This window comes from Phaseolus vulgaris, chromosome 8 (genome assembly GCF_000499845.2).
Source record: "Phaseolus vulgaris cultivar G19833 chromosome 8, P. vulgaris v2.0, whole genome shotgun sequence".
Taxonomy (NCBI): Eukaryota; Viridiplantae; Streptophyta; class Magnoliopsida; order Fabales; family Fabaceae; genus Phaseolus; species Phaseolus vulgaris.
The window spans coordinates 52,654,578-52,673,312 of NC_023752.2; the positions used below are offsets into that span (position 1 = coordinate 52,654,578).

The window sequence follows — 18,735 nt, forward strand, 5'->3', positions numbered from 1 at the left end:
ATTTAAATTGAAATATTTAAATCATTTTTTAGTTTCTAATTAATGCTATTATAATATTTGTTAAACTCTTTCCATGTCAACTCAAATAATAAACTTTTTACTTCATACATATTAATTTTGCGTGGCGATTTATTAATAACTCTACACCATAATACTATTAGAATTTTTTATTAAAAATGTAGATTTCACTTAAAGAAATAAAATAATTTTTATAATTATAAAATGGTATCTTTTACTATAACCATGGTCGGAGTATCCTTTTCCGTTCATTTCATTTTCATGTGAAAGTGATAAAAGAATCGTATATAAGTATGGAAAACTATTTCACAAATATAAAAAAATAAAATAGTTTGAATTATCAGAGATTTATATTCTATTTTTTTATATACAGAGATTTATCTGAGAGGTTAATTTAAAAAACATTCTCTCATTCAGTATAATACTAATTAATAAAAATATTATTAGATGATAAAAATATCCCATCTAATATTTTAGATTTTCTGTTATAACTACATTCTTAGTTGTATTTGATTGGTTATAACTCTTTTATCGGTTATAATATATGACGTTTGGACACTCCTCTTAAATAAATAGCATGTCGAATACAGATACTTGTATGACACGTATCAGTCAAATGTTTAATTAAAAAAATATTTATTGAATTTTCGACAATTCTAACATAATTTTAACACAATTTTAAAATAGAGAAATGTATTAATTTTCTAAAAACTCAAATTTATTGTATAAATTTTTAGTATGATTATAAAAGTAAAAAACAAATTCTTTTAAACCAACTATAAAAAATATTTTTCTATTAAAAAAAAACTGAAACATACTTAAACATATAAATTTTTATTGTCAATTTATATAATTCATAATTATATAATATATAAATTCTACGTATCTTCACACGACATAGGTTATAACTATTTTATCGGTTATAATTGTTTTATCGATTATAAATGTTCTATCAATTATAACTGCTATCAGTTGTAACGGTTCTATCAGTTGTAATTGTTATCGGTTGATTTTTTTTTAATCTTTTAGGCAGATGAGTAAAATATATAATTTTCTTTCTTATTTCCTTTTCTATTCTTTATCTGATATATAAAACAAACTCATAAACATCTAAAAGCAAAGTTATCTTAAAATCAAAATAGATATATGAGCAAATGAAGCAAGCTTAACTGGCACCAATCAATATCGAAACCAACTACAAGAAAAGAGTGATATTAGTGTTGATATGATTATATCAGTGTGGAATACAGCATAAGAGGTAACGGTGACAAAATTGGAGAAACCAGTGGCAAGGTGACAGAGAGTTTGGTACCTAGCAAATGGCATCTGTCACCATATTTTAGAATTTTCCTAAGCTGTCTATCATTTATTTCTGCACTTCACTTGTGCATCCGAGCCAAAACCCGTTTCTTTCATGCGTATCCATGTTAAAACTTTTGTCTCTCTTGTGCTAACAGACAAACACAGCGATTTAGCACTTATTTCTTCATTTATTTTCTTCTCCTTACGCACTGAGTCACTTAGAGGGAGAACCAACGGAGGCAAAGAACATGAAAACTCTCAAGGAATGGTTCACTTCATCACAGACTCTATTGAGCATGTTGCTAGTGCAAGTTCTTCTAACTGGGATGCAGTTGCTTTCAAGGGTTATATTAGTTCAAGGAACTTTCATTGGTGCACTTATTGTTTATCGTCACCTTGTTGCTGCTATTTGTGTTGCCCCCTTTGCACTCTACTTTGAAAGGTATTCTTCTTTCTCAACTTTTTTTTCTATATATGGCTTCTTCACATTTTATCAAGAGTATCAACAGAATAAATGTGTTTAATATCTTCAATTTTTTGCTGCAGAATCAATTTTTTTTTACTATTGAACAGGTTTTGGAGTCTGCATGTTTTTTTTTTTCATCTTTCATAGTGTGTTAAGATAAACTTGTCACTTTGCTTGGTGCATGCTAATTTTGTTCTTTATAGTTTTGAGAAGTAATGTTTTTCCTTTTGTTTCCTAATGCAACTTTCAGAAGATATACAATTATTTCCTAATGCAACTTTGATTCTTCAATTATTCTGTATTTGATATTTGATTGTTTTAAGTTCCCTCAAAACATTTAGCTTATTAATGTTCTCTCTTCAATTGGTGTTGCAGAGGTCACCCAAAGAAGCTCAATTGCAAGGTTTGGTTTTGGCTCTTCGTGAATGCACTAACGGGGTACGTATACGTTCTTTAATGAGTTTAATTATAATATGTTCTCACTGTAGAATGCTTTCACGTCACCCTTCAATTTACAAACAAAGAGTCTTGTACGTATTCAAATATTATTTAAGAAATTGAAAACAGAAAGAAAGAAAGTTTTCATTTCAAAATTCATAAAATACATATTAGAAAGTTACAGAACATCCTATTTTTCACATAAAGATACTATAAAGATTATATACTATATTATCAATTCTTAATAGTAATTTTACTCCAATACAAAAATAGTATAAGATTATTTTTTAATAATTTTTTATTTACACTATAATTTAAAAATATACATTTTTTCTTATTATGAAAGAGCATAATGTTGTACAATAAAGATTATATACACTATCAGTTTTTATTTTTAATTTTTACTCCAATATAAGAGTATTATAAGATTATTTCTTGATAATTTTTATATGCACTTTAATTTTTTTTAAACAAATTATTATAAGGATGAAAGAGAGTCTTATTTAAAACTATGTGGAGTATTTTATTTAAGATTTAAGATAGGATCTCCGTCATCTTACTTCTAAGATATCCTTTTAAAGCGGTTTGCAATGTCATGGTTGATAGAAGAACACATGAACAAGTCATAAAAAAATATACACGTCAAAGATAAACATTATCTATTTCCAGCACCATTAATTACTGTCAGACAAATGAAAGTTTTTTAGTTAAAACTATGCGGCAAAATGCTTACTTATATAAAAGATTTAGACCCCTAAGGTTTATATATATATATATATATATATATATATATATATATATATATTTCATACGTGCAGAGAAAGTAATTTTTTCATAAATAAGTTCTGTTTTTTTTTCCTCCTTTACTTTCATCTTTTATAGATAATAGACTTATAGATGCATTGTATTTATAGTTTAAGTTTTCTAAGTTACCTTCATGTTTGGCTGTTAAGGTTCCTTCTATTGCTTCATCCTGTCTCATGACCTCTTCTTTGTTCTTGTGCTGGTAAAGCATTTAAGAGCTCTGGTCCTCTGTGTTATCTAGGATTGTTATAGTGGCTTCAAACCTCTCTGAAGTAGTTTTTCCACAATTCTCGAATCTTTTAACACAAATCCAAGCAACTTCACTTTGTTGGCAATGTTTAGAAGTTTGTCAGAGTACTCTTTTACAGATTCTAACTCCTTCATTCTCTGCAGTTCAAACTCCCTTATTAGATTCAACACTTGCATTCCATGAATCCTCTCAAAACCTTCATATTCTGCCTTGAGGTAATCCCAGATTTCTTTTGCTGACTTCAAGGACATTATTCTTGTGAATTCCCATAATCCAATGCTTCTAGGTAGGTCTCCATACGAACAACCCACATTTGATAATTGTCTCTATCAAAGACGTGGTGTCATTGCTGAAAAATTGAAACCTCCTTTCCTTTCATTGATGCACTCTACTAACCTCACATATCCCTCCCTCAAGAAGATAGTTCTGATACCAATTGTTTTTTTTTTTTTTAATAGATCAGAGGAAGATATTTTATTATGAATAGTTAACTAAAAATATTAAATCAGCAATTAAAACAAAATATAATATCACGTGCACTTATGTGCATTTATATGAAGTTAAAAAACACAATATCCAACAGTAAAGTTTATATATATATATATATATATATATATAATTCATATGTTTGCAGAAAAAGTAATTTTTCCATAAGTAAATTCTGGTTTTTTCTGGTCCTCCTTTACTTTCACCTATTATAGAACAATTAATAGACTGTATTTATAAATGTATTTATAGTTTAAGTTTTCTAAGACAACCTTTACTGCATTTTAAACATTTGAGTATATTGGTTTGAAGAAAAGTAGGTGGCACTTTTGATTTGGAAGTATTGAGACTAAAAAAGAAGATAAAGAAACTGAGTGTGAAACTTACAAATAACCTTACTTGAGTTTGCGTCCAAAAATTTTCATTCTACTCTTTTAACAAATTTTAGAGAACAAGCAATAAGAAGAAGCTATATATAGTAGTTATTTGTTTAGATATATAGAAAGGCCAAAATAAACAAAGAATAAATGAGTCAGTTTAGTTGTAATATTGCATGCTTAAATACGTCACCTAATTAATTAAACTGTGTTTTAAAGGAATTCATTGAGAAAGTAGTGAATAAAAAGTTTTAATTCAAAGTTACATTAAAATATATTATAAATTAGTTTGACAAATAATATGTTAATATAAAATTACTCTCCATTCTTCCATCATGTTTTAGAAGTACCCATTTATAATATTTTCTTAAACTCTTCATCTCAAATTGATTTTTACATTTAGAAAAAACATAATAATAGTAATAATAAGAATAATAATTAAACATTTTAATACTACTTAACAGAGCATTAACCTTTTCTTACAAGTATATACAACAAATTTTGCATTTATGTATGAATGGAATTCTTTTTTTAAGTATTTGAGCCTATAATAAAATATCACGTGCACTTATGTGCATTTATATGCAGTTAAAAAACATAATATCCAACACTCCTCCTTGATTTTTTGAACTGCAAATTCCAATCTTCAGTATTGAGAACTCAAACTTGTTGGCTAGAAGTGGCTTGCTAAACAAATTTGCAAAATTTTTTTTTTTTTTCATCCTCGCTTTGCTTAATCTCCATTCAACACCTTTTGATTTAGGTGTAGATTCTAAAAGACTTTTGTCAAAAACTAAGGTGATAAGATAATCATCAATTCGGTTATACCATGTTCTGGGAACATCTTTTAAGCCATAAATAGCTTTAGACAACTTACAAACTTTGTCTTCTTTTCCTTCCACAATGAAACCTTTAGGTTGCTCAACAAAAATTTCTTCTTCAAGAAATCCATTAAGGAATGTTGACTTGACATCCATTTGATGTACCTTTCTATCTCGAGTTATGTCAACAAGCTCCCAAGTTTTGTTCTTCTCAATCATATACATCTCTTCCTCCATTGCCTTTTTCGACTTTGGGTCATTAATAACTTCTTTGTGATCAGCAGGTTCTTTGTGATCAGCAACTTCACATACTGCAACGTTACATCTATGATATATGTCAGAGAGTAATTGATTGCCTTTAATTGGTGAATCATCTTCCATTTCAGATTTTTGCATCTTGAAAAGCCCTTGACCAGTCAACTCCTCCTGAAATAGATCTAATGAAAAACTTTTGCATCTCATTTGTACCTTGAACAAATCTTGTCTTGTTGCATCCTGGATCAAACAGTGGCTATCTTCAAGAAACACCTTGAAGCCTTTTTGCAGCAACTGACCTACACTCAATAAATTTTGGTCTATGTTAGGTACATATAACACATCAGTTATAGTTTTAGTACCTGAATGTGTTGCTACAACAATGGTTCCTATTCCCCTTTTACTGAAATGTGACCTCCCGGACCTTTGAAATTTTTTAAGGCTTCAACTCCTTGAAAAGTTTTTTGTCATAAGTCATGTGATTTGTGCATCCACTATCAATCAGCCAAGATGCACTTGAAATATAATATTGTTGGAGAAATCAGTTGCAACGAAAAATACATCCTCCTCCTCATTTGCAATTTGAGCATTTACATCTTGTTGCTCACTTTGGTTTCTACAAATGATTGTTTCATGCCCAAGTTGATTGCACTTGTTGCACTTATCATCAGACCTTCTCCAGCACTTAAATGGTGGATGACCTAACTTGTTGCAATGCTTACAAGGAGGGTAATTTCTCCTTTTGTTGTTATTGTGTGCAGCAACTTCTCCATTTTCTTGCTGGTTCTGCTTGATCTTGCTACCTTTATTTTTCCGACCACCTTCATGTATGTATGTTTGGTTGTTAAGGCTCCTTCTATTGCTCCATCTTGTCTCATGGCTCTTCTTTGTTCTTGTTCTTGTAAAACATTTAAGAGCTCTGGTCCTTTGTGTTCTATAGGGTTGTTATGGTGGCTTCAAACCTCTCTAGGACCGTTACAAGTAGTTTTTCCACAATTCTTGAATCTTTTAACACAAATCCAAGCAACCTCACTTTGTTGACAATGTTTAGAAGTCTGTTAGAGTACTCTTTTACGGATTCTGACTACTTCATTCTCTATAGTTCAAACTCCCTTATTAGATTCAGCACTTGCATTCCACGAATCCTCTCATCACCTTCATATTCTGCCTTGAGGTAATCCCAAAATTTCTTTTGCTGATTTCAAGGACATTATCCTTGTGAATACCATAGGAGATACAGCTGCAAAGAGACATGTTTTTGCCTTTGATCTTTTCATCTTCTTTTCCATCTTTGATTTTATTTGTGTCACGGATTTTTTCTGGAAGGGACTGAATTTTCTCTTCTACAGCTTCCCATAAATCCAATGCTTATAGGTAGGTCTCCACACGAAAAATCAACATTTGATAATTGTCTCCATCAAAGACAGGTGGTGCCATTGCTGAAAAATTGAAACCTCCTTCCATTGATGCTCTCTACTAACCTCACAGATCCCTCAAGAAGATAGTTCTTATACCAATGGTTGATTTTTTTTTTACTAAATCAGAGAAAAATATTTTATTATCTTTGCTAACAATTACATTTATAGTATCTACTGACTCTTAAATGATTTTATGAGCAGTTACCTAAAAATATTAAATCAACAATTAAAACATAACATAATTAAAACAGAATAAATAAATAAAATATCGGATGCACTTATGTGCGTGCATTTATATACAGTTAAAAAACACAATATACAACAAGGTTATATATATATATATATATATATATATATATATATATATATATATATATATATATATAATTCATATGTTTGCAGAGAAAGTAATTTTTTCAGAAGTAAGTTCTGGTTTTTTCTGGTCCTCCTTATTTTCACCTTTTATAGAACAATTAATAGACTTATAGATGCATTGTATTTATAGTTTAAGTTTTTTAAGGCAATCTTTGGTGCATTTTAAACATTTGAGTATATTGGTTTGAAGAAAAGTAGGTGGCAATTTTGATTTGGAAGTATTGAGACTAAAAATGAAGATAAAGAAACTAAGTGAGACCTTTGAATGTGAAACTTACAAATAACCTTACTTGAATTTGCGTCCAAAATTCTTCATTCTACTCTTTTAACAAATTTATTACTCCTGTTTATTGTAGAAAACAAGCAATAAGAAGAAGTTATATATATTAGCTATTTGTTTAGATATATAGAAAGACCAAAATAAACAAAAAAATAAATGAGTCAATTTAGCTGTAATATTGCATGCTTAAATAGGTCACCTAATTAATTAATCTGTATTTTAAAGGAGTTCATTGAGAAAGTAGTGAATAAGAATTTTTAATTCAAAGTTACATTAAAATATATTATAAATTAGTTTGACAAATAATATGTTAATATAAAATTACTCTCTATTCTTCCATCATGTTTTAGAAGTACCCATTTATAATATTTTCTTAAACTCTTCATCTCAAATTGATTTTTACATTTAGAAAAAACATAATAATAATAATAATAATAATAATAAGAATAATAATAATTAAACATTTTAATATTACTGAACAAAGCATTAGCATTTTCTTACAAGTATATACAACAAATTTTGCATTTGCATTTATGCATAAATGAAATCCTTTTTTTAAGTAATGAATCACGTGCACTTATGTGCCGTTAAAAAACACAAATATCCTACACTTATGTTCTATTGTTTTTATAACTAAGAAAGGTGAGCTTATCTTTAAACTCTTTCATTTAAATTAGAAAATCATATATATTATTGCTGGAAAATATTTTGATGAATCTTTATGATTTAAAATTTAATTTGTGTTTGTTATTATAAAAAAATACACAGTAGGTATCTCCACTAACCTTTTCGGCTTCTGATTGTTTCCTAACATAAGGTAAATTACAGGATGGCCATGGCTCAAGGATTGTTTTATTATGGTCTGCGAGACACTTCAGCTACTTACTCTATGAGTTTTCTCAACTTGGTTCCTATAACCACTTTCTTTACCTCTATCATATTAAGGTATTTGGAAACACTGCTTCATAAAAGTAAAGGCTATTAATTTCTGACTAGTTCCTTACCACAACAGTTAAAGCAATTAATAAGACACTGCAATAATAAAAAAATTACTTTCAAATTCATTAATGCAGAATGGAGAAACTGAAGTGGCAAACATGGGTTGGTAAAGCTAAGTCTGTTGGGTCAATTATGTGTGTTGGAGGAGCATTAGTTAGCAGTGTTTACAAAGGGAGGGAATTTTATCTTGATCATCACAATCATCATACTCATCAAACTGCACCACACAAAACCCACATGCTACATGGTACTATCTTTTTGATTTGCAGCTGCTTCTCATACACAACCTGGTTTATTGCACAAGTAAGTTCCATTCTACAAGCTACTTTATTGTTTTCAATGAGATTATATTAATTTTCATCTTCAATTGCTACATATTTTCAATTTAAAAGGTGAAGTTGCTTAAAGTATTTCCATTCAAGTACTGGGGAACAATGCTAGCATGCATTCTGGCAGCAATTCAAGCAGCAGTAATTGGTGTTTGTTTAGATTCCAGTAAAGCTGCTTGGAGATTAGAGTGGAATCTACAACTCATCACTATACTATACTCAGTAAGATTTACCTCCTCACAGTTAAAAATTGACTAAAATTCATATATTCTTAAAATTGTTAAAATGTAATATATTCTTAAAATTGTTGCTCTAATTAATGCTTCTCAAATTTCATTGTAAGACAAAGTGATTATTGATTAACGAAATTTGAAAACTATCAAGAGTGATTAAGAGTGAAGAACAGAAACAAACACTATTGTTTTACAGAGTTGGATTTATTTATGTATAGGGTGCACTGGCTACTGCTGCTACCTTCTGCATACTATCCTGGGCAATAACAATCCAAGGACCTAGTTATCCTCCAATGTTCAATCCCCTTTCTCTCATTTTTGTGGCCTTTTCAGAAGCTGTCATACTTGGAGAACCACTAACCTTTGGAATGTAAGAACATCTTTCTCTCTTTACATCACATGTTAATTTTCAATGTCACTTTAAATTGTTATATTAGGATCAATTTTGAGATTTGACCTAACTTTCATCAAATAAGCACTTTGTCAACCTCACTAGATCAATGGAATATGAACAGCATGAAGATAAAAAAATTGCTAATTCAAAATCTGTCTGTAGGTTGGTTGGCATGGTTTTGATCATAATGGGATTGTACTCCTTTTTGTGGAGCAAAAAAAATGACACACAGAAGTTGTCTCAGCCAAATGTTGCAGCTGCAGAAGGATCAACCATGATGGCTGATGGACTCACTGCGACTCAATCAACATCCACAGTAGTACCAAGTGCTTCACCCACCACCGATTCTGTGATTCTTGAAATTGAAAAGACTGAGAATAATTAATGTTAATTAACTTGAAAATAAGTTGTTGGGCACAGAACTGCACTTCTGATAAATAAAATGTAAATATGTGCCTTTCAATCTATTTTATGACTACAAAATTGCATGTTTAATCCCCTGTTGAAAATTGAGTCTGAGAATAGAATTGATTTTAACCTGAAATAATTTTAAGTAGATTCTACGTTGGATTCTAAGTTTGAAAAAAAGATGTTGTGAATTTTAATGAAATAAATATGATGAAGGTTTGATGATGAGATGAGAGCGACCTAACAAGGGAGAATGTGAGGGTTTGGGTGAGTACTGCACTGAAACTACAGCAGCAATAATTTGGTATAAATGCACATTAAAGAGACATTAAAGATGAAGTCAACCATTCTTAAATGTGTAACAGGTGATTACAAGCTTGTGGTCAGTAGCAGGGTTCAGTGCAGTGATGAGGAAAACTTTATCGATTTGTGTTGTGTTGTGTCTGCTACTTCTAGCCAAACCACATTTCTTTCCACATAATTATTCTTGTATGTAGAAAAAAAAGTAAAAATACACTCTTGATTTTGAACTGTATTTTCATAATATGATTGTATATAGAAGGTAAAAAAGAAAAAGAGATGATTCTTTTGTGGTGAAATGTGAATTCTTTTGTTTTAGTATGAGAATAACTTTAATGAGCCGTAATAAGGAAAAATACAAATTGTAACTAATAGTTTCATTATTGAAAAATTTCACAATTTTTTGTGGATTTTTTTAGTAGATGTTTTGAAATTTAAAAATTCATAAGAAAAATTGTAAATTGATATCTTAAAATTTTTTATAAAAAATTTATAGGAAAAATCTCGACAAAAAATATGAAAATTTTAATAATTTTTTTCATCAAAATTACGTGACTGTAGAGATGGAAAGAAACAAAAAGTTGAAGTAGATAGATGAGAAAATAAATGAAAATAAATAAATAGATGAGAAATAATGTTGAAATAATGTCTCTTATTATGATTTACGTTAAGACAAATGACACATTAGTGTCAACTTATTTTTATTGTATCTATTCTTTTTATTCTAATATGCTACTTTCTTGTCATGAAAAAAAATAGTTTGCTTGAATAAAAAATTATTTTTCAAGCATAAATATTATTTTACCTTATAATTATAAATATTTTTATTGATTAACATAATCACTTATTCGAAAATGTATTATTAGGTATGTAAAAACTTTGGACACAAAGTATCAGGTGGAGAAGTTAATTGGAGAATTCATACATATTGTGATCGCTTGTAGTCACACAGTTTTGGATGTTTGGACTTACCCTGATCATTTCTCTTAGATTTGTGTGAAAATATAAGCCTTAAGTATTAGATCATATGTTAGTCTATAATAGAGGCATACCTAATGAGTCTTTTAGAAGATGATAGATCTAAATGCAATGACTGATTAAAATGAAATCAAAAGTACTAGGGATTCAAAGGAAATCAATGTATTGTGAGGCAAATGGATCTATGTGTAGTCAATATGATAGAAATGAAATCAAAGTATTGTAGATTGAAAATAGATTCATGTGTGGTCTATATGAATGATGTAATTGATATAAAATTTTATATAATAATATCTGAAAGAAATTTTATGAATGACTAACCTGATTGATACTTTTTGCATGTATTGAGTATGTTATAATTTTTTTTTCATTAGCTTACTTTTTCTTTTCTTGTTGTGTTGTGAACTTTTATGAATGTAGACATACATAGCAAATGTTAATACATTTTCTAGAACATCTCAAATGCTTTTAAGGTTAACTTTGGATGATAATTAATCATATTTTTATAAACTCTAAACCTATTTAAAAGTTGTACTATAATAGTTAGATATAATTTTTCTAGATGATGCATATCTTATTTTTAACTTCTTAAAAATAAATATGAATACATAGTGCTAAACAAAAGAAAATATTCATTTCTACAATTACTTGTAAAAATAGTTAAAATTATTCTTATTATTTATTTTAATAAGTTATAACACTTTTAAAAATAAAATTGTAAGAAAATGTGTAAAAATGTATATATTAAGGGTGAAATAGTAAGAAAATGAAAAAATAGTTGTAAAAAAATATGTCTCTATATTAATTGTTATAAATTATTATTTATTTAATAAGAAAACATTAATTGTTATCACGGATCTAACAATAAGATGGTAAGAAAATGTATATAAAATTAGATATAAAAGAGTTTTTTTTAACTTTGTTCATATGTATATATATATAGTTTAAAAAAAATTAAATCAATATAATGTTTGTAGAAATCAAAATATCAATCTAAAATTATGTTTTGCAATAATAATGATGATAAAGAGTGTTTAAATAATTTAAAATCTAACTGAATCATGATGCAGCTTGGTTTTTAAAATTTAGAAACTATATTTTTTATCAACAAGAGTGACAATATAATATATAAGAAAAGGATATTTTTTAATCAGACATGCCATAAGTACACTGCAAACCAAACTATACTAGTTGTCACTCCTTCTGTCACTATGACACCATCATTTTCTCCCACTTAACCTTGTGCTTGCCGATCTCGTGGTAATTTCACATCCCAAGGTGCAGAAGAAAATATAGAGGTGTAGGAAGAATTAGCATCCATCAAACCCAATGAAAAAGGTTTGGGCCCAAGAATGAATATTTTTGTAACGTTGCTTTCAATCAAGGTTAGCACATTGATTAGCACCTACTGTACACCAACTATTTGCTTCTAATCTCTCCGCAAATTTTCTTCACCGCGTATCTTAAATCAAAAGTCATGTCCTAAAGAATTATAGATAAGCTTTGTCCTCCAATCTTTCATGTCCTAAAGAATTATTGATAAGCTTTGTCCTCCAATCTTTAGGACAGTTGGTCTATGTTTTGGCTTCTTCTTTTAAGTTTTTAGTTACTCCTTCGATCTCAGCTGCTTGATCGCTTAGTCTTATAGAATACCAAATGAGGGTATCTGCAGAAGGCACTCTGACGTTCTAGTCAGCAAAGAGGATTTAACACTCGGTTGTCAGAGCACAGTAATAAGTGACATACCTATCTCTTGGAATGTGCGCTATTTATATTATTTTAATGGACTTATCTTGTTGGTTCAGATTAGTGAGGTGAATCGTACTTAGAGGTGTATTACCTAATTCTTAATGATGATTTTATCTTGATTGAACGTAATTGGATCGAGAGTGTCGATCGGTCCAGACAAGCGTATTTTGTTCGGTAAGCCTAACTATGGAGGTGAGCCATGGTATTGACCGTTCGGCCCATAGTACACTTTCCAATCAGAAAAATCTGCAAACTATTTCAATTGAACTGGACCATAGGGGCTTAATCAAGATTGGAATTGAATTCTATTGAATTTTAAAATATTTTTTTCGAAGAATCAATTGCACAAACACGTCATAGCTGCCAAATGTATAGACAAATGAAAACATTCATGTTATACAACAACAGCAGAAAACAAATGACAGAAGAGTTAAAGAGGCTCAGAATATCAGGTATTGCTCTCAAGATGCTCAAACACAAATGCTTGAAAGGCTTGTTGAAGGTTGTTGAACTCCTCCACTAGTTGAAGCACTATTTGATGTTCAGTTTAAGACAAAATAAAGTTGATTTTCAATCAATACTACACAAAGACATTGAGTCTTCCCTATGCTTGGATGCTCTACTTTCAGAAAACATAAACATACATGTTATTTAGAGATTAGGCTTAAAAGAGTGAGATAGACTATGAAACATGGCCTCTTTCTTTATAGGACATCAGATGCTTCTCTCCTCAACCAATCAACAACCTCGGTAGAACAAAATGCCAATAAAACAACATCAAAAGTTCACTCAGATGTCAATTTCAGAGTACTCATGACAGGGAACGTTCCAAATTTATCTTCATTTACAATGTAAAATTTTAAACTCCAACCATCTACTATGTGAGTCTTAAGTTTTCCTTTCCTCTACTACAACTTAAATTGAGGTATTGTATCTCTTTATTCTATAAATTTTACTATAAAAGAAATAGAATTAAATTGACAACCGTTAAATTATAATAATAATAATAATAATAATATAAGATCTCTCTTCCTTCATATTAATCCAAATAATAGTGCAAAATTAGTCACGTTTTACATAGGATCAAAAAAATATGCTTGATGACATTTTTTTAAATAATTGGAATTTGTTTACGTCAGACTCTTAAGTAGTTTGACGGAAAACTATTTAAATTAGTAGATTTTTGTGAGTTCAAGTGCGTTATTGAGGTAGGGGCTCTATATCTCCATTATTGTTTTTGGGATCTCAATCATGACAATGCATGAATGTCTCAATTGATTTTGTTGTTAGAGATCTTACATCGACTAAAGATAAGAACATTTAACAGTATATAAGAGGTTGTAATCGATTTTATAAGGTTGAGTTAGAGTTAAAGTCTATTTTTTTGATATGGTATCAGAATCATTTAGAGTCAATCCTAATGAGTATTTGTGTTGGGTCTATGATGTTACCTGCAATCGAGTCGCTATCGGACTACTCATAAATATGTAGTCTCACATAAGAGTTGGAAGGTCTTAACATGATGGAGTGTGTTAAGGATCTCACATCGACTAGAGATAAAGATATTTAATAATATATAAGAGGGTGCAAATCTCATCTTATATATTAGTTTTATAAGGTTAAGTTAGACTTAAAATCAGTTTCTTAATATTTGTGTTTCTAATTTGTTTTTGTTTTTGGTATTCAGTATGCTAGATTAGTTGTATCCATTTTTGGTATATTTTTGTGTTTATACTATTAACCTGATTTTGTAAAAAAACATTAAAAATAGTTAGAAATTGATTTTTGACCCAAATTTTTGTGTGGTACCATTTTTAGTGTATATTTAGTACTAGAGTCTTGCATTCGATAGAATAGTTTGAGATATAAAAAATTGGTAGAAAAAAAATTTAAAAGCTCACAATTTTTTATAAATAAAAGTGGAAGTTGGTCGGAATGAGGAGAGGAATGTGCTAGCCAATACCCCAAAGGAAATGAAGGATCAAAATCTTAAAAGCACTTGTTCAATAATTGTTTTAAAAATAAATATATTTTACGAACATACAAAAACTTAAATGTACTTACTTTATTAAAAAAAAAATTGTTTTAAAGTTCACTCTATTCCAAAGCATATGCCATCTATCATATGTAACTTTAATCAAGAATCTTATGTCTATATTCTTCAGGATTGTTCCCTTGTGACTCAAGAGTGTTTGACCATATCCTCTCTCGTCGGATTTTTTTAAAAAGCTTAAAAGTTCTCTTGATTTTACATTACTTTTTCGTGTATAAAAAGCTGTAGTCTTCATACATTTAATTTCTCATAGTTTTGATTCATAATTAAAAAATATTTAGTTTTCATAGTTTTAATTGTTCAAAATTTTATCTATACTTTTGAATATTGAGTAATTTAGTTCTACTTTAAAACTTACCATCCAATTTTACGATTTTGATATTGCGTCCCATTAATTAATATATTCCAAGTTTGGAAAATATTAAATCATTAATGTTATATTGTTACTTATATATGGATTTATCCCAAATGCTAAAACCTAAATTAATGAAAAGAATAAAATTGCCTTTGCCGTGTGGACAAACTTAAATAATTAAAATTATAACATCAAAATTTTCTATTTTAATTGTATCGATTCAAATTATAACTAGCTTAAAACTAAAGTTTATTATTTTGCACATTTCAACAAGTTTAAAATGCTCATATAAAAACCATCTATTGCTTGGATTTAGTGTTTCAAAATTTTAACTCAAAATTACATTCATTTTCTTTGAATATGTAATATCCTATATTTTCCCGCATGTAATAATCAAAATCTGCAAAATATATATATATATATATATATATATATATATATATATATTATACAATGTTTTAAAATATATCTCTGATGATAAGAATTTTAAATACTTAATAAGATTTAAAATAAAATATTCAAAGTAAAATAAACATTTTCATACTCCAACTTCTCACTAAGACGTTTTATCACCTGTAACATAATTTGTTTTTGTGTAAATACACGATCATCACAAATTAAAGAAACAAAACAAAGTAAAGGGTAAGCTAGCTATTTTTAAAAATTTCTAATATAAATATAACTTTAAATATCCAAATAAAGTCATCAATTCTCATGCATTTCCACGTAACCATCGAGTGTCTATCAAAATTCTCAATTCATCTTTCTCTTGGCAGACTACCACTGACTCAGACCACATACACATTTGACTCTACTTTCGGAAGACTCATGTATTGAAATTAGCCCAAAGACCTGCACTTGTCATACTGCTCGCTCTAAATTCACATAGTCATATGCATAATCATCTAAATATCTCATTATCTCATATGACAGGATAAATCCATTTTATCTGCTCTTATTAGTTCTTTTAAACCTTAAACTCAACTAAATGGACCTCCTTCAACTCTCACAACCTGAATAATTTCATCTATGTGATTCCATTATATCAGTAGAGTTAGGATCGTCTCATTCCACTACAAGAAATTGTCCATTTACATATCGATTATTACATACGGATTCAAATCCGTTTGTAAAGTGAGCATTACATACGAATATTTACATACGGATTTAATTCAGTATGTAAATAGACATTACATACGATTTTTTTCGTACATAAGAATAAAAGTGATTACATACAAATTTTTCTCTTTATCAGAATAAAAGTGATTACATACAAATATTTACATACGAATTTAATTCAATAGGTAAATAGACGTTACATACACATTTTTCTTCATGTAAACCAAAAATAATTACATACGAATTTACTTAATATGTAATTTTAGCGCTATAAAACAAAAATAATTACTTGATATTAATAATAATATTGTTATTAATATTTTTATTAATATTAGTAAATAATGTTATTATTAATAATAATATTATTAGTATTAATAATATTAATAATAATAATAAGTATAATAAAAATCATAATATGATAAAAGAATTTGTCTGATATAGTAGTTAAAGTTTTTTCTCACTTAAAGGGATTTAGCTTTAGTCCTACTCAGAGTTTATTTCTAACATTAATAATAAAGAGTGTCATTATCTACAATATTCCACTAGCTTCTCCTTTGCCTAATATCTTTATTTACAAGTCAAACTCATTTTAAAAAAATTAAACGTTAACTCAATGTAATATAAGAATATATACCCTAAGTTGGAATTTAAACCTATATATTGATTGAAAAGTTTAGCCTTTGAACATCATTTCTAACTTGGTCATACACAAATTTGTTCTCAATCATATCAGAAAACAAACATTGAGTTTTTCCCTCATCTTTCTAACTTTCGGCCAACAGGATCCACATTTATTCTCTTCCCACTATTCTCTTATTCTCATACAAAAAGTCATTTTAAGCTAATCTTTTTGCTACATTTACATATTCAGGTTATGGAACAATTGTGGCAGGTTCATATCAAAAATATATATTTGCACCGTTGAGCTGAGTCTATTTGAATTCAATTTTAGTCATTAAAATGGAATAAATTTAAAGTATTAATTAAGTAATAGGCTTCTAATCACCTTTTTCTAATAAAATATTTACTGAATATTATGATTCATAATATATGCCTTGGTAGTTATGCTTATTTTTATCAAATAAGTAATTATAAGCAGATGAGACAAAATATTTAATTATTGGTTATTAATCAAGATGGGAAACACCAAACGACTCTCAAATTAAGGAGAATTCTATCACTTTGGAATGTCCTGATCATGATTTTGAGGAAGAAGTTAAAGATAAATTAGGTTATAATTGACTAATGAGTGAACAGAATCATAAACATGAACATTTTTCTAATAAGAGAAATATTTATCAAGATAAAGAAGCTTTATACCAAAATTCTTGCTAGTCTAAAAAAATTAGAAAATATATTAATATATCAAAAATATGTTATCTGCCACCTATATATGAAACATTTTTATTCTTACATTATCTCAAATATTAAATCAGATTTATTGGTTTTCGTAATAGGTGTGTGCAATAATATCAAAATCTCAATTAGTTGAGAGTATATAAAAGTTGTAAACTCATAATACAATTATTAAACTCATTATATAATAATACCTATTTTACAATTTAAACTTATTTAAAAGCTTACAACTTTATCAGTTAGCATCTAAGTGGAACTATGGTTTGATTATTTATGTAAAATTGAGAGGACAAAAAGGATATGATTGTGTCTCTTTTGTATTAAAGATGAGTTGATTTGAAGAACAATGATATGAGTGTGAGAACTCCCCTCAACAACATACAAAAATAAATAAAAATTATTATAATATGCATGCCTTTATTTATTATTTAAAATTAATGAACGTATATTCACATTCAATATTTTTTATAATAGATTATTGGATTATAATAAATTTATTATTTTAATTAGAGATGGCGATCTTTCATTTGGTCCGTAAAGTGCATGACGGGTTGGTCCACCCCGTACTAGGAGTGTAGACTCATTTCACTGGCCCGTCGCGCATAAGAGGTAACCCGCGGGTCAGTCCGTATAAGAATTTTACTTTTTTTTCAAAATTTAAAATTTCATTAATTATAAAAATCTTATTCCTACTACTGAAAAATTAAAATTTTATTCATGTTTCAATACATTCAATTAAGATGTAAATATAAAGTAAAGTATAGGTTCTTAGAAGACTTGATTAAAAATAAAGTTTTTCTTTGCATCTGTTTTTTCCTATATATGTATGGAAATTTTTAAGAGTATTTTATCAAAGTTTTGCTACAAAATATTTTAATGAAGATGACTAATTTTTAACTATTCTATTGAAATCTCTTCTTTATATTTTTTTATTAACAAATTTTAAATATAGGACTTTACTTAAAACTAAATCCACTGTCACTTTTAATACTAACTCCTTTAGATAATTAAAATAAAACATTCCTTTTATTAGTACATTAAATTCAATTTTTTTTAAATAAAATAAAATAAAAGTTACACGGCAATAATGAGTGAATGTGGTATGATTTTTTTTTACAAAAATAATAAAATATTTTTTTATTTATGCGGGCCAGCTTGCTAACCCGCCTCGC

The 18,735-nt window shown here is 28.3% G+C and overlaps 1 protein-coding gene across 1 annotated transcript; it reads left to right on the forward strand.

Moving 5' to 3' along the window:
* Positions 1-1,164: 1,164 nt before the first annotated feature.
* Positions 1,165-9,806, forward strand: LOC137825735 (WAT1-related protein At5g64700-like). The gene is made up of 7 exons (XM_068631490.1): positions 1,165-1,762; positions 2,162-2,224; positions 8,119-8,235; positions 8,364-8,592; positions 8,682-8,840; positions 9,070-9,221; positions 9,408-9,806. The coding sequence occupies exons 1-7, from the start codon at positions 1,569-1,571 to the stop codon at positions 9,628-9,630; spliced, it is 1,137 nt and encodes a 378-aa protein (XP_068487591.1). The 5' UTR covers positions 1,165-1,568; the 3' UTR covers positions 9,631-9,806.
* The last annotated feature ends 8,929 nt before the right edge of the window (positions 9,807-18,735 follow it).

Bases quoted from the DNA above. Each gene is read 5' to 3' on its own strand.
- LOC137825735 (XM_068631490.1), top strand. From the start codon at position 1,569: ATGAAAACTCTCAAGGAATGGTTCACTTCATCACAGACTCTATTGAGC. The intron at 1,763-2,161 runs GTATTCTTCTTT...TTGGTGTTGCAG, and splicing joins TTTGCACTCTACTTTGAAAG to AGGTCACCCAAAGAAGCTCA. The intron at 9,222-9,407 runs GTAAGAACATCT...ATCTGTCTGTAG, and splicing joins GAACCACTAACCTTTGGAAT to GTTGGTTGGCATGGTTTTGA.